At 52.8% G+C, this 17,104-nt stretch overlaps 1 protein-coding gene across 1 annotated transcript in view; it reads right to left on the reverse strand.

Moving 5' to 3' along the window:
- The window catches only part of LOC123748135 (lachesin), a 51,862-nt gene that overhangs the window by 22,287 nt on the left and 12,471 nt on the right, over positions 1-17,104 (reverse strand). Inside the window, exons 2-4 of the mRNA XM_045730328.2 lie at positions 3,425-3,614; positions 2,412-2,540; positions 1,212-1,331 (exon numbers count right to left, since the gene is read on the reverse strand). Coding sequence (XP_045586284.1) covers positions 1,212-1,331; positions 2,412-2,540; positions 3,425-3,614 — 439 coding nt within the window. The remainder of the gene's footprint in view (positions 1-1,211; positions 1,332-2,411; positions 2,541-3,424; positions 3,615-17,104) is intronic.

The following is a 17,104-nucleotide window of genomic DNA, read 5'->3' on the forward strand; positions in this document are numbered from 1 at the left end:
TGTCATAGTGGTCCAGATATTGTGAGAGGCAAGAGCGCCCTGTTCTCAACCCATGTTGTCCAGGGTTATGGAGACACTGGGATGCCATGTGTTCTCTGATCTTACTTCTTAAGCTCTCTTTCAAAGATTTTTGATGATGTGAGATGGTAGAGCTATGGGACTATAATTGTTTGGGTTCAGGTTTACTGTCTCCTTTGTGAAGTGTCGAGATCTCTGCTGGTTTAAGAATGTCAGTATCAAGGCTCCGTCTCCAAAAGATGTTTAAGGCCTGTGTTAGTGGGTTTTTGCAATTCTTGATGAATACAGAATTCTATGACTCTGGGCCTGGTACAGAGAGCATGGACATGCTGTCTATGGCTACTTTAAAGGCAAGTGGGGGTTACCATCTGATATATGGTTCCGTGGAAGGCACTACGGGCTCGCCATAGCCCGTGCTACTTGGAACTATGTTCCAGGTAGCGAATCTTTAACAACAACAGGTTCCGTGGAGGTGTTACATTCATGAACAGTTCGCTTGCACCATCGCTCTGCACTTCACTGTAGTTTACAGTTCAGTTGTTCACTGTAAACAGAATCATACTGTACCCTCAGCATTTCACTCATTTCTGTGTTGTCATCAGTAAATGTTCCATCACCCTTGCGCAGGGCACCCAATCATGAATGTAGATTTTGTTCTTGATTTTACATAGGAGAAAAAGTATTTTGGATTCGTCTCAATTTCACTTATTTTCTGTTTGCAACTTTTTCTTTCTCTTCAGGAGTATGTGATTTGCACATATTTCTTGTGCAAGGGGAAGAAGGCTTGGGGGAGGAATGACAGTTATCTTGAGTGAGGAATGACATTGTTATCATGGGGAGGAATGACAGTTATCTTAAGAGAGGAATGACAAATCGTGCGAACATCACAAGTGCTGACAAGAGACACCTGGTGCCAACGACAGTGCCACACCTGGCACCAACGATAGTGCCACACCTGGCACCAACGATAGTGCCACACCTGGCACCAACGATAGTGCCACACCTGGCACCAACCAGTGCCACACCTGGCACCAACAACAGTGCCACACCTGGCACCAACGACAGTGCCACACCTGGCACCAACGATAGTGCCACACCTGGCACCAACCAGTGCCACACCTGGCACCAACAACAGTGCCACACCTGGCACCAACAACAGTGCCACACCTGGCACCAACCAGTGCCATCCTTACCTTGACTGTTCTGCCAGAAGGTGACAGGTTTAGGGGACGCCTCCACTTTACACTCCAGGGTGACGTCACTTCCGTACGGTGAGCCAATCAACTGGTTCGGTACTTGTATGATGGGGTGAACTGTTAAGAGGAAGGGGGGGGGTTAGTGTGTGGCACTGTGTATAGTGTGTGGCACTGTGTATAGTGTGTGGCACTGTGTATAGTGTGTGGCACTGTGTATAGTGTGTATATCACAGCTTAGTGTGGCAAGTATGTATATATATCAATACACTTGTGTATGTGTAAATCATATTATCATTATTTTATACATAATCCAAGTATATGGGATATACATGACAGAGATTAAGTATTTACATTGAACCCTAGAAATGAACTCCATCACACCTCCCCAGCGCCTCAAGTCCCTGTGAACCCCAGAAATGAACCCCATCCACACCTACCCAGCGCCTCAAGTCCCAGTGAACCCTAGAAATGAACCCCACCCACACCTACCCAGCGCCTCAAGTCCCAGTGAACCCTAGAAATGAACCCCACCACACCCCAGCGCGCCTCAAGTCCCTGTGAACCCCAGAAATGAACCCCATCCACACCTACCCAGCGCCTCAAGTCCCAGTGAACCCTAGAAATGAACCCCACCCACACCTACCCAGCGCCTCAAGTCCCTGTGAACCCCAGAAATGAACCCCATCCACACCTACCCAGCGCCTCAAGTCCCTGTGAACCCCAGAAATGAACCCCACCACACCCCAGCGCGCCTCAAGTCCCAGTGAACCCCAGAAATAAACCCCACCACACCCCAGCGCGCCTCAAGTCCCAGTGAACCCCAGAAATAAACCTCACCACACCCCAGCGCGCCTCAAGTCCCAGTGAACCCCAGAAATAAACCCCACCACACCCCAGCGCGCCTCAAGTCCCAGTGAACCCCAGAAATAAACCCCACCACACCCCAGCGCGCCTCAAGTCCCAGTGAACCCCAGAAATAAACCTCACCACACCCCAGCGCGCCTCAAGTCCCAGTGAACCCCAGAAATAAACCCCACCACACCCCAGCGCGCCTCAAGTCCCAGTGAACCCCAGAAATAAACCCCACCACACCCCAGCGCGCCTCAAGCCCTAGTGAACCCCAAAAATGACCCCCCCAGCGCGCCTCAAGTCCCAGTGAACCCCATGCCTGAACTCCGGCGCGGCGCGATAACTCACAGTGAACATGAAGTTGGACGCGCTTGGAGACCTGTGGAGGAACGGTGTTGCGAGCGATGCACAGGTAGGCCCCCATGTCGTCCCTCGACACTCGGTTCAACTCCAGCGTCTCACCTTCCCACGACGACACTGTCGGAGCACCACCAGTCAACCACATGATTGATTGATGAAGATTAAGCCACCCAAGAGGTGGCACGGGCATGAATAACCCGTTATTTGTCAAGCACAGTGTATGGCTAGTATATATATATATACATTTCGGTGTATATATATTGGTCTGACTGTATTGTGTATGTTGTATGGTTGATGAACTATAGTGCAGTTACAGACTTGAACTATCTTCAGTCTGTATATTCCCGTATATTTCAGTATGAATCATGCAAGTATGCATGTATATTTAAATATGCAATGATATTCAATTTAAGTATGAGAATACAGATATACTAAGGTATACATAGTACATATGTATGGAAGAATTTAAGTCACTGGGAGCCGGAGGTTGACCTCGTAAGGGTCACCATCTTGCGAGGTGACCTAAGGGGTCATACCTGACAGGTCATCACGGTAGTATGATGAGCCTTGCTCAGGCTCCTCATACTTCTTGACCCCCAGTGTGACCTACCTGGCCTGCAGTGACCCGGTGACCTGACTGGTGGTCCCAGTGACCCGGTGACCTGCCTGGTGGTCCCAGTGACCCGGTGACCTGCCTGGTGGTCCCAGTGACCCGATGACCTGCCTGGTGGGCCTGCAGTGACCCGGTGACCTGCCTGGTGGTCCCAGTGACGTGCCTGGTGGACCAAGTGACCTACCTGGCCTGGTGGTCCCAGTGACCCGGTGACCTGCCTGGTGGTCCCAGTGACCCGGTGACCTGCCTGGTGGTCCCAGTGACCCGGTGACCTGCCTGGTGGGCCTGCAGTGACCCGGTGACCTGCCTGGTGGGCCTGCAGTGACCCGGTGACCTGCTTGGTGGTCCCAGTGACCCGGTGACCTGCCTGGTGGACCAAGTGACCTACCTGGCTTGGTAATGAGACCGTCGGAGACCATGATGGTGGCGGAGTCCTCCCTGACCCAGGTGACTGAGGGTGGAGGGTGACCTGTGGCCACGCACTTGAGCACGGCCCGGTCCCCCTCCGTGGCCACCACATCTCCAGAGCTCAGAGCATCGTCGATCTCAGGAGGACGCAGCACCTCAAGGTGGCCCATCTGGAATGGTGGCGGTGTGGTGAGAGGGGTGGTGGTGGTGAGGGGGGGGATGAATGTGTGGTGGTGAGGGGGAGATGATGGTGGTGAGAGGGGTGGTGGTGGTGAGGGGGGGATGAATGTGTGGTGGTGAGGGGGAGATGATGGTGGTGAAGGGGGGGGGTATAAGGGGGAGGGTGGAAAACGTCAACAGTGAGTGTTAGGACAGGTAGTGTTATGGTGTCCCATCCAATATCTTCCCTAATCCGGCAGTAAGAGTCATATCTCTATAACCTGTACGCTCTCTGGTGCTCAGTGAGCATTTTGATATATATAAAGGGTAGTCAAAGTTATCATGTGGAATTAAATTTACAATTTTAGTTTTGGGCCTGAACGTGGCTTACGCCCTTTATGACTGCAATATGGCGACGAGGAGACGGAGTTCCCGCCAAGGGGGCGGGGCGCCAGCCGCCCGGTGATTGGCCAGTGTTGGTCACGTGACCAGCCAGTACTACAGACGTCGAGGAAGACTTGTAAACTCCAAGGGAGCATAAGAAGGCATAGTTCACTTGGCGTTGAGGGAGCCAGGAGCTAGAGCTGGCAAGTCTCCGATGGTGTGAGAGGGCAGACGCTGGGAGGACTGTGTAAAGTCCTGCAGGTCAAGCCCTCATACCAGCTGAAGAGACAGGGTCGAAACCACTGGAAGCGCGCGGTACCAGTCTTCGGTGTGAGGAGGACCTGCCTGGGGGAAAGGAGTATGAGGACGCGGGCTACGGGTCACGTCCTGCACGTGCAGGACCTGATCAACGAGGGATCGTTGTGCGAGGACACGGTTAATATAGTAATTAATTATTGCACAACACAATATCTGTCATTGAAACCTAGACCATTTGTCAGACCGCTGAAAAGTATTGGTGGGTGGTGAGAAGAGGTACCCAGCCGGCGACCCAAGGAGGCTGTGTCGACGGAACACGGCCGAGTGCATGATTACAAGTGAGTGGCAAGAGTCACCTGTGGGCACCTTATGTCGGCCCAACTCAGCCGAGGCCTTACAAGCTTGGGTCTCGGTGACGCAGAGGAAGGTGGAGTTCCTCCACTCTCCGCGGTACCCAAAGCTACTCAATGCTACTCAAAGTACCCAAAGCTACCCAAAGGTACCCAAAGCTACTCAAAGCTACCCAAAACTGCCCAGCATTACATAAGTAAGGAAGAACTATGACATATTTATTCACTATTAATGTTGGTGCTGAATGTAGGATATAAAAAAATATATTTTTACTCTGAAATAATATCATTTTCTAATGAAATTAGGCAAAACTAAGTAGCAGGTGACGCCATAGGAAGTCGACGATCCAAGCGCCAGTGTTGTGGGTTGGGGTAACTAGATGAACCCTGAGGGAAAACTTGACTCATGTAAATCATTTAAATTAATACTATTTTCGATAGCTACGAAGGACCACCACTTTTTGTGAAAAAGTGGAAAACTAGGTAAAGTGGTTTGATATTAAGTCCATGAACTAGTGTCCTATGGATGATCTCAATTAATAATACATTGAATATTAAAGGGACTGTCTTATGAGTCAAATTAACTCACCCAAAATGGGGGGATTACATGCGAAAATATTAATATATCCCAAGCAGGGTTTCAGTGCTGGTTCTTCACTGAATTAAATGAATGTGAATGAAAATTAAAATTGATTATAATAATAATTAATTGGAGACAAATGTACCTCAAAATACTACAATAATATGGCCAAGTATATGGTCAAATAAATGGGTTAGTAATATTGATCTCATTAGGAGATCATTAAGGTAGCTAAAGTATTATGTCTACTTCAAAGGAGGCTGACAGCTTAGCTGTGACTTAAGATGTGAAATCGGTTGCCACACTCCACTGACGACATATTGCAACCCGTTCTCGCACTTGCTTATAGTCAATATTTTCTTATTAATAAGTGCATATGTGACATACTAATACATATTGTATTAGACATATTGCGTCGGGCAAATGTTGCGCGTGTAGGTAGGGTAGGCCTAACTCCTCGCGTGTCATGGACTCAGGAGCTGAAAGACAATTACATTGTAGAAATCTTCTACGTAACTAATTACAGTCATATCTAATAATAAGGAATTCTTCCTAATAAATTAAACGATATATCTGTCACTGTAGAATATTTCTACAGATATTAATGAACATGAATTCCTAAAATAATTACGGAATATTGCTAGAGAGTAAACGTACTAGATTTTGGTGGTAATTAAACAGCCTAACGACAACTAGCCTAAATATAAACATGTGATCACTGTTATAATATAGGTAATTGATAGTTGTCGGGCTGAGTGTCCGTTGATGAAAGAACGATTCCAGTCCTCCGTCTTCAACTGCTGTGGCTGATTCACCAGCCCGACGTCAACTGCTGTGGCTGATTCACCAGCCCGACGTCAACTGCTGTGGCTGATTCACCAGCCCGACGTCAACTGCTGTGGCTGATTCACCAGCCCGACGTCAACTGCTGTGGCTGATTCACCAGCGCGACGTCAACTGCTGTGGCTGATTCACCAGCCCGACGTCAACTGCTGTGGCTGATTCACCAGCGCGACGTCAACTGCTGTGGCTGATTCACCAGCCCGACGTCAACTGCTGTGGCTGATTCACCAGCGCGACGTCAACTGCTGTGGCTGATTCACCAGCGCGACGTCAACTGCTGTGGCTGATTCACCAGCCCGACGTCAACTGCTGTGGCTGATTCACCAGCCCGACGTCAACTGCTGTGGCTGATTCACCAGCGCGACGTCAACTGCTGTGGCTGATTCACCAGCCCGACGTCAACTGCTGTGGCTGATTCACCAGCCCGACGTCAACTACGGGCTGGTGAATTGATTAGTTCCTGGACACCGCCGCTGGGTGCCGAAATAACGTGGCACTGCTCTCGGGATTGTGGGAGCGAATTAAATGACACTACGCAAGTCCCTTGCAACGGTGTTTCTCTTGCACGCTGCTAATATGGCGTCGCTAGTAGGTACCCGTGAGAGTGGTTGGGGATGGGGGGGGGGGGAGTATGGAACTATCAGGAGAAAGAACCAAGTCATTACGACTATATAGCACTGGGAAGGTCTCAGGTTAAGAATTTGGGATGGGGACGGGGGGAAGGAATAGTGCCCAACCACTTGGACGGTCGGGGATCGAACGCCGACCTGCATGAAGCGAGACCGACGCTCTACCGTCCACCCCAATTGGTTGGGTGGGGATGGGGGGGGGGGGGGAGGAAAGATGAATGATGCGGACGACAGTACAAACAAGGGGGCCAGAGACCAAACATCTCACCGTGTAGCCACGAGGAGCAAGTTTACACTCACTAAACTACACAAAAAGTAACTGGAAACAGGGGAACTACCAGAAGGCTAGAAGACGGCTTATTAATTACCCCGTATGATGTAGTCCCTACTTCTGTAGTCCCCACCACCCCCATCCCACATCCCCCACCACCCCCTCCCCACATCCCCCACCATCCCCTCCCCACATCCCCCACCACCCCCTCCCCACATCTCCCACCATCCCCTCCCCACATCCCCCACCACCCCCTCCCCACATCCCCCACCACCCCCTCCCCACATCTCCCACCACCCCCTCCCCACATCCCCCACCACCCCCTCCCCACATCCCCCACCATCCCCTCCCCACATCTCCCACCACCCCCTCCCCACATCTCCCACCACCCCCTCCCCACATCTCCCACCATCCCCTCCCCACATCCCCCACCACCCCCTCCCCCATCCCCCACCATCCCCTCCCCACATCCCCCACCATCCCCTCCCCACATCTCCCACCACCCCCTCCCCACATCCCCCACCATCCCCCCCCCACATCTCCTACCAACCCCTCCCCACATCTCCCACCATCCCCTCCCCACATCTCCCACCACCCCCTCCCCACATCCCCCACCACCCCCTCCCCACATCCCCCACCATCCCCTCCCCACATCCCCCACCATCCCCTCCCCACATCTCCCACCACCCCCTCCCCACATCCCCCACCACCCCCTCCCCACATCCCCCACCATCCCCTCCCCACATCTCCCACCATCCCCTCCCCACATCCCCCACCACCCCCTCCCCACATCCCCCACCATCCCCTCCCCACATCCCCCACCATCCCCTCCCCACATCCCCCACCATCCCCTCCCCACATCTCCCACCACCCCCTCCCCACATCCCCCACCATCCCCTCCCCACATCTCCCACCATCCCCTCCCCACATCCCCCACCACCCCCTCCCCACATCCCCCACCACCCCCTCCCCACATCCCCCACCATCCCCTCCCCACATCTCCCACCATCCCCTCCCCACATCTCCCACCATCCCCTCCCCACATCCCCCACCACCCCCTCCCCACATCCCCCACCATCCCCTCCCCACATCCCCCACCATCCCCTCCCCACATCTCCCACCACCCCCTCCCCACATCCCCCACCATCCCCTCCCCACATCTCCCACCATCCCCTCCCCACATCCCCCACCACCCCCTCCCCACATCCCCCACCACCCCCTCCCCACATCCCCCACCACCCCCTCCCCACATCCCCCACCACCCCCTCTCCACATCCCCCACCACCCCCTCCCCACATCTCCCACCACCCCCTCCCCACATCCCCCGCCACCCCCTCCCCGCATCCCCCACCACCCCCTCCCCGCATCCCCCCACCACCCCTCCCCACATCCCCCACCACCCCCTCCCCACATCCCCCACCACCCCCTCCCCACATCCCCCACCACCCCCTCCCCACATCTCCCACCACACCCTCCCCACATCTCCCACCACCCCCTCCCCACATCCCCCACCACCCCCTCCCCACATCCCCCACCACCCCCTCCCCACATTCCCCACCCCCCCCTCCCCACATCCCCAACCCCCCCCCACTCCCCACATCCCCCACCACCCCCTCCCCACATCCCTCACCACCCCCTCCCCACACCCCCACCACCCCCTCCCCACATCCCCCACCACCCCCTCCCCACACCCCCCACCACCCCCTCCCCCCACCACCGCCACTTTTCATCACACAAGAAGTTTTAAACAGAGGCGGTAAATTGTGGCAGAGTGCCATCAGAATCATAAATGAAAAGATGAAGTTATAATTGGTGCCGGAGACATCTGTTGGGACGGCTGTTGTGACCACCGTCCAGTGTTGTTGTGACCACCGTCCAGTGTTGTTGTGACCACCGTCCAGTGTTGTTGTGACCACCGTCCAGTGTTGTGACCACCGTTAAAGTGTTGTTGTGACCACCGTCCAGTGTTGTTGTGACCACCGTCCAGTGTTGTTGTGACCACCGTCCAGTGTGTTGTGACCACCGTCCAGTGTTGTTCTGACAACCGCCCAGTGTGTTGTTGTGACCACCGTCCAGTGTTGTTGTGACCACCGTCCAGTGTTGTTGTGACCACCGTCCAGTGTTGTTGTGACCACCGTCCAGTGTTGTTGTGACCACCGTCCAGTGTTGTTGTGACCACCGTCCAGTGTTGTTGTGACCACCGTCCAGTGTGCTGTTGTGACCACCGTCCAGTGTGTTGTTGTGACCACCGTCCAGTGTGTTGTTGTGACCACCGTCCAGTGTTGTTGTGACCACCGTCCAGTGTGTTGTTGTGACCACCGTCCAGTGTGTTGTTGTGACCACCGTCCAGTGTGTTGTTGTGACCACCGTCCAGTGTTGTTGTGACCACCGTCCAGTGTTGTTGTGACCACCGTCCAGTGCTGTTGTGACCACCGTCCAGTGTTGTTGTGACCACCGTCCAGTGTTGTTGTGATCACCGTCCAGTGTTGTTGTGACCACCGTCCAGTGTTGTTGTGACCACCGTCCAGTGTTGTTGTGACCACCGTCCAGTGTTGTTGTGACCACCGTCCAGTGTGTTGTTGTGACCACCGTCCAGTGTGTTGTTGTGACCACCGTCCAGTGTTGTTGTGACCACCGTCCAGTGTTGTTGTGACCACCGTCCAGTGTTGTTGTGACCACCGTCCAGTGTTGTGTGACCACCGTCCAGTGTTGTTGTGACCACCGTCCAGTGTTGTGTGACCACCGTCCAGTGTTGTTGTTGTGACCACCGTCCAGTGTGTTGTTGTGACCACCGTCCAGTGTGTCGTTGTGACCACCGTCCAGTGTGTTGTTGTGACCACCGTCCAGTGTGTTGTTGTGACCACCGTCCAGTGTGTTGTTGTGACCACCGTCCAGTGTTGTTGTGACCACCGTCCAGTGTTGTTGTGACCACCGTCCAGTGTTGTTGTGACCACCGTCCAGTGTTGTTGTGACCACCGTCCAGTGTTGTTGTGACCACCGTCCAGTGTTGTTGTGACCACCGTCCAGTGTTGTGTGACCACCGTCCAGTGTTGTGTGATCACCGTCCAGTGTTGTGTGATCACCGTCCAGTGTTGTGTGATCACCGTCCAGTGTTGTGTGATCACCGTCCAGTGTTGTTGTGACCACCGTCCAGTGTTGTGTGATCACCGTCCAGTGTTGTGTGACCACCGTCCAGTGTTGTGTGATCACCGTCCAGTGTTGTTGTGACCACCGTCCAGTGTTGTTGTGACCACCGTCCAGTGTTGTGTGACCACCGTCCAGTGTTGTGTGACCACCGTCCAGTGTTGTGTGATCACCGTCCAGTGTTGTTGTGACCACCGTCCAGTGTTGTGTGATCACCGTCCAGTGTTGTGTGATCACCGTCCAGTGTTGTTGTGACCACCGTCCAGTGTTGTTGTGACCACCGTCCAGTGTTGTTGTGACCACCGTCCAGTGTTGTGTGATCACCGTCCAGTGTTGTGTGATCACCGTCCAGTGTTGTTGTGACCACCGTCCAGTGTTGTTGTGACCACCGTCCAGTGTTGTGTGATCACCGTCCAGTGTTGTGTGACCACCGTCCAGTGTTGTGTGATCACCGTCCAGTGTTGTTGTGACCACCGTCCAGTGTTGTGTGACCACCGTCCAGTGTTGTTGTGACCACCGTCCAGTGTTGTTGTGACCACCGTCCAGTGTTGTTGTGACCACCGTCCAGTGTTGTTGTGACCACCGTCCAGTGTTGTTGTGACCACCGTCCAGTGTTGTGTGACCACCGTCCAGTGTTGTGTGACCACCGTCCAGTGTTGTTGTTGTGACCACCGTCCAGTGTGTTGTTGTGACCACCGTCCAGTGTTGTTGTGACCACCGTCCAGTGTTGTTGTGACCACCGTCCAGTGTGTTGTTGTGACCACCGTCCAGTGTGTTGTTGTGACCACCGTCCAGTGTGTTGTTGTGACCACCGTCCAGTGTTGTTGTGACCACCGTCCAGTGTGTTGTTGTGACCACCGTCCAGTGTGTTGTTGTGACCACCGTCCAGTGTGTTGTTGTGACCACCGTCCAGTGTTGTTGTTGTGACCACCGTCCAGTGTGTTGTTGTGACCACCGTCCAGTGTGTTGTTGTGACCACCGTCCAGTGTGTTGTTGTGACCACCGTCCAGTGTGTTGTTTTGACCACCGTCCAGTGTTGTTGTGACCACCGTCCAGTGTTGTTGTGACCACCGTCCAGTGTTGTTGTGACCACCGTCCAGTGTTGTTGTGACCACCGTCCAGTGTTGTGACCACCGTCTAGTGTTGTTGTGACCACCGTCCAGTGTTGTTGTGACCACCGTCCAGTGTTGTGTGACCACCGTCCAGTGTTGTTGTGACCACCGTCCAGTGTTGTGTGACCACCGTCCAGTGTTGTTGTTGTGACCACCGTCCAGTGTTGTTGTTGTGACCACCGTCCAGTGTTGTGTGACCACCGTCCAGTGTGTTGTTGTGACCACCGTCCAGTGTTGTTGTTGTGACCACCGTCCAGTGTTGTTGTGACCACCGTCCAGTGTTGTTGTGACCACCGTCCAGTGTTGTTGTGACCACCGTCCAGTGTTGTTGTGACCACCGTCCAGTGTTGTTGTGACCACCGTCCAGTGTTGTTGTGACCACCGTCCAGTGTTGTTGTGACCACCGTCCAGTGTTGTTGTGACCACCGTCCAGTGTTGTTGTGACCACCGTCCAGTGTTGTTGTGACCACCGTCCAGTGTTGTTGTTGTGACCACCGTCCAGTGTTGTGACCACCGTCCAGTGTTGTTGTTGTGACCACCGTCCAGTGTTGTTGTTGTGACCACCGTCCAGTGTTGTTGTTGTGACCACCGTCCAGTGTTGTTGTTGTGACCACCGTCCAGTGTTGTGTGACCACCGTCCAGTGTTGTTGTGACCACCGTCCAGTGTTGTTGTGACCACCGTCCAGTGTTGTGTGACCACCGTCCAGTGTTGTGTGACCACCGTCCTGTGTTGTTGTGACCACCGTCCAGTGTTGTTGTTGTGACCACCGTCCAGTGTTGTTGTGACCACCGTCCAGTGTTGTGTGACCACCGTCCAGTGTTGTGTGACCACCGTCCAGTGTGTTGTTGTGACCACCGTCCAGTGTTGTGTGACCACCGTCCAGTGTGTTGTTGTGACCACCGTCCAGTGTTGTTGTGACCACCGTCCAGTGTTGTTGTGACCACCGTCCAGTGTTGTTGTGACCACCGTCCAGTGTTGTTGTGACCACCGTCCAGTGTTGTTGTGACCACCGTCCAGTGTTGTTGTGACCACCGTCCAGTGTTGTGTGACCACCGTCCAGTGTTGTGTGACCACCGTCCAGTGTTGTTGTGACCACCGTCCAGTGTTGTTCTTACCACCGTCCAGTGTTGTGTGACCACCGTCCAGTGTTGTTCTTACCACCGTCCAGTGTTGTGTGACCACCGTCCAGTGTTGTGTGACCACCGTCCAGTGTTGTTCTTACCACCGTCCAGTGTTGTGTGACCACCGTCCAGTGTTGTGTGACCACCGTCCAGTGTTGTGTGACCACCGTCCAGTGTTGTTGTGGCCACCGTCCAGTGTTGTTCTTACCACCGTCTAGTGTTGTGTGACCACCGTCCAGTGTTGTGTGACCACCGTCCAGTGTTGTGTGACCACCGTCCAGTGTTGTTGTGACCACCGTCCAGTGTTGTGTGACCACCGTCCAGTGTTGTTGTGACCACCGTCCAGTGTGTTGTTGTGACCACCGTCCAGTGTTGTTGTGACCACCGTCCAGTGTTGTTGTTGTGACCACCTTCCAGTGTTGTTGTAACCACCGTCCAGTGTTGTGTGACCACCGTCCAGTGTTGTTGTTGTGACCACCGTCCAGTGTTGTTGTTGTGACCACCTTCCAGTGTTGTTGTTGTGACCACCTTCCAGTGTTGTTGTAACCACCGTCCAGTATTGTTGTGACCACCGTCCAGTGTTGTTGTTGTGACCACCGTCCAGTGTTGTGTGACCACCGTCCAGTGTTGTGTGACCACCGTCCAGTGTTGTTGTGACCACCGTCCAGTGTTGTTGTGACCACCGTCCAGTGTTGTTGTGACCACCGTCCTGTGTTGTGTGACCACCGTCCAGTGTTGTTGTGACCACCGTCCTGTGTTGTTGTGACCACCGTCCTGTGTTGTGTGACCACCGTCCAGTGTTGTTGTGACCACCGTCCAGTGTTGTTGTGACCACCGTCCTGTGTTGTTGTGACCACCGTCCTGTGTTGTGTGACCACCGTCCAGTGTTGTTGTGACCACCGTCCAGTGTTGTTGTGACCACCGTCCTGTGTTGTGTGACCACCGTCCAGTGTTGTTGTGACCACCGTCCAGTGTTGTTGTGACCACCGTCCAGTGTTGTGTGACCACCGTCCAGTGTTGTGTGACCACCGTCCAGTGTTGTTGTGACCACCGTCCAGTGTTGTTGTGACCACCGTCCAGTGTTGTTGTGACCACCGTCCAGTGTTGTTGTGACCACCGTCCAGTGTTGTTGTGACCACCGTCCAGTGTGTTGTTGTGACCACCGTCCAGTGTTGTGTGACCACCGTCCAGTGTTGTTGTGACCACCGTCCAGTGTTGTTGTGACCACCGTCCAGTGTTGTTGTGACCACCGTCCAGTGTTGTTGTGACCACCGTCCAGTGTTGTTGTGACCACCGTCCAGTGTTGTTGTGACCACCGTCCAGTGTTGTTGTGACCACCGTCCAGTGTTGTTGTGACCACCGTCCAGTGTGTTGTTGTGACCACCGTCCAGTGTGTTGTTGTGACCACCGTCCAGTGTTGTTGTGACCACCGTCCAGTGTTGTTGTGACCACCGTCCAGTGTTGTTGTGACCACCGTCCAGTGTTGTGTGACCACCGTCCAGTGTTGTTGTGACCACCGTCCAGTGTTGTTGTGACCACCGTCCAGTGTTGTGTGACCACCGTCCAGTGTTGTTGTTGTGACCACCGTCCAGTGTTGTTGTTGTGACCACCGTCCAGTGTTGTGTGACCACCGTCCAGTGTTGTGTGACCACCGTCCAGTGTTGTGTGACCACCGTCCAGTGTTGTTGTGACCACCGTCCAGTGTTGTTGTGACCACCGTCCAGTGTTGTTGTGACCACCGTCCAGTGTTGTTGTGACCACCGTCCAGTGTTGTTGTGACCACCGTCCAGTGTTGTTGTGACCACCGTCCAGTGTTGTTGTGACCACCGTCCAGTGTTGTTGTGACCACCGTCCAGTGTTGTGTGACCACCGTCCAGTGTTGTTGTGACCACCGTCCAGTGTTGTGTGACCACCGTCCAGTGTTGTTGTGACCACCGTCCAGTGTTGTTGTGACCACCGTCCAGTGTTGTTGTGACCACCGTCCAGTGTTGTTGTGACCACCGTCCAGTGTTGTTGTGACCACCGTCCAGTGTTGTGTGATCACCGTCCAGTGTTGTTGTGACCACCGTCCAGTGTTGTTGTGACCACCGTCCAGTGTTGTTGTGACCACCGTCCAGTGTTGTTGTGACCACCGTCCAGTGTTGTTGTGACCACCGTCCTGTGTTGTGTGACCACCGTCCAGTGTTGTGTGACCACCGTCCAGTGTTGTTGTGACCACCGTCCAGTGTTTTTGTGACCACCGTCCAGTGTTGTTGTGACCACCGTCCAGTGTTGTTGTGACCACCGTCCAGTGTTGTTGTGACCACCGTCCAGTGTTGTTGTGACCACCGTCCAGTGTTGTTGTGACCACCGTCCAGTGTTGTTGTGACCACCGTCCAGTGTTGTTGTGACCACCGTCCTTGCTACTGTATTAAGGAATAGTTATCTGGAAAATTGGTTAAGGTGGTAATGTTATCTTGAAATATCATCGCTAGGCTGTACCCGTTTAAGAGAGAAATTAAGGTCTGAGGCTGAGCAAATCTAGAAGGCCCGTGACGAGGATTCGAACCTGCGTCCTAGAACCTCCCAGACGCTGACTTAATCGACTGAGGCAGCGTCCAGGGTCTGAGGTTGTCCATTTTCAGAGGATATGGTAATTAGGTGTGAGTGAAGTAATTAATAATGTCAGATGGTAGTTCTTGGACCCCGGCTCATAACGTTTATAAGTGTAGTTTCCATACTATTAACCGAATGTTCATAAGATTTAAAACAGACATATTTTGAGACATCGTAAACAAAATAAGTGCCAAGCTCCAGCTCCTGTCCTCCACCTTAGTTCTATCTAGTAACTTCCTAATTAACAGTTCAAATCCTACAAAATTTCAAACAGGTGTGTTTTGGACGTAGTAAAGAGAGAAGATGGAGCTATCGACTATCAGAACTTTACCTTAGTTCACTATTCACCAAAACAGTTACTTTAGGACAAGTGGGTTAACTGGTCCCTCGTCCGTCGCCCTCATCACGGTAAGCGTCTCCCAGGTCAGGGTAGATACTCCTCCAGAAGCCATGTTGTTGTTGTTGTTATAGATTAAGCTACTCGGAACAAGTTCTAAGTAGCACGGGCTATGGTAAGCCCGTAGTGGTCTTACCTGGCACAGGAGCGGTGCGTCCAGAAGCCAGGTAGGTGCGTCTTATCTACCTCTACCCGACGCTATCTCACCAGTGAGATACTTGTAGATAAACAGGAGTCATGACCTATCCTTCAATACACGTGTGTGTGTGTGTGTGTGTGTGTGTGTGTGTGTGTGTGTGTGTGTGTGTGTGTGTGTGAGTGTGTGTGTGTGTGTGTGTGTGTGTGCTCACCTAGTTGTGCTTGCGGGGGTTGAGCTCTGGCTCTTTGGTCCCGCCTCTCAACCGTCAATCAACAGGTGTACAGGTTCCTGAGCCTATTGGGCTCTATCATATCTACACTTGAAACTGTGTATGGAGTCAGCCTCCACCACATCACTGCCTAATGCATTCCATTTGTCAACCACTCTGACACTAAAAAAGTTCTTTCTAATATCTCTGTGGCTCATTTGGGCGCTCAGTTTCAACCTGTGTCCCCTTGTGCGTGTGCCCCTTGTGTTAAATAGCCTGTCTTTATCTACCCTATCAATTCCCTTGAGAATCTTGAATGTGGTGATCATGTTCCCCCAACTTTTCTGTCTTCCAGCGAAGTGAGGTTTAATTCCCGTAGTCTCTCCTCGTAGCTCATACCTCTCAGCTCGGGTACTAGTCTGGTGGCAAATCTTTGAACCTTTTCCAGTTTAGTCTTATCCTTGACTAGATATGGACTCCATGCTGGGGCTGCATACTCCAGGTTTGGCCTGACATATGTGGTATACAAAGTTCTGAATGATTCTTTACACAAATTTCTGAATGCCGTTCGTACGTTGGCCAGCCTGGCATATGCCGCTGATGTTATCCTCTTGATATGCGCTGCAGGAGACAGGTCTGGCGTGATATCAACCCCCAAGTCTTTTTCCTTCTCTGACTCCTGAAGAATTTCCTCTCCCAGATGATACCTTGTATCTGGCTTCCTGCTCCCTACACCTATCTTCATTACATTACATTTGGTTGGGTTAAACTCTAACAACCATTTGTTCGACCATTCCTGCAGTTTGTCTAGGTCTTCTTGAAGCTTCAAACAGTCCTCTTCTGTCTTAATCCTTCTCATAATTTTGGCATCGTCCACAAACATTGAGAGAAATGAATCTATACCCTCCGGGAGATCATTTACATATATCAGAAACAAGATAGGTCCGAGTACAGAGCCAGTGGGACTCCACTGGTGACTTCACGCCAATCGGAGGTCTCACCCCTCACCGTAACTCTCTGCTTCCTATTGCTTAGGTACTCCCTTATCCACTGGAGCACCTTACCAGCTAGACCTGTCTGTCTCTCCAGCTTATGTACCAGCCTCTTATGCGGTACTGTGTCAAAGGCTTTCCGACAATCCAAGAAAATGCAGTCCGCCCAGCCCTCTCTTTCTTGCTTAATCTGTGTTACCTGGTCATATAATTCTATTAAGCTAGTCAGGCAAGATTTACCCTCCCTGAACCCATGTTGTCGATTTGTCACGAAGTCCCTTCTCTCCAGATGTGCTACCAGGTTTTTTCTCACGATCTTCTCCATCACCTTGCATGGTATACAAGTTAAGGATACTGGCCTGTAGTTCAGTGCCTCTTACCTGTCGCCCTTTTTGTATATTGGGACCACATTCGCCGTCTTCCATATTTCTGGTAGGTCTCCCGTCTCCAGTGACCTACTAGATACTATGGAGAGTG

Source organism: Procambarus clarkii, chromosome 65 (assembly GCF_040958095.1).
Source record: "Procambarus clarkii isolate CNS0578487 chromosome 65, FALCON_Pclarkii_2.0, whole genome shotgun sequence".
Classification (NCBI taxonomy): Eukaryota; Metazoa; Arthropoda; class Malacostraca; order Decapoda; family Cambaridae; genus Procambarus; species Procambarus clarkii.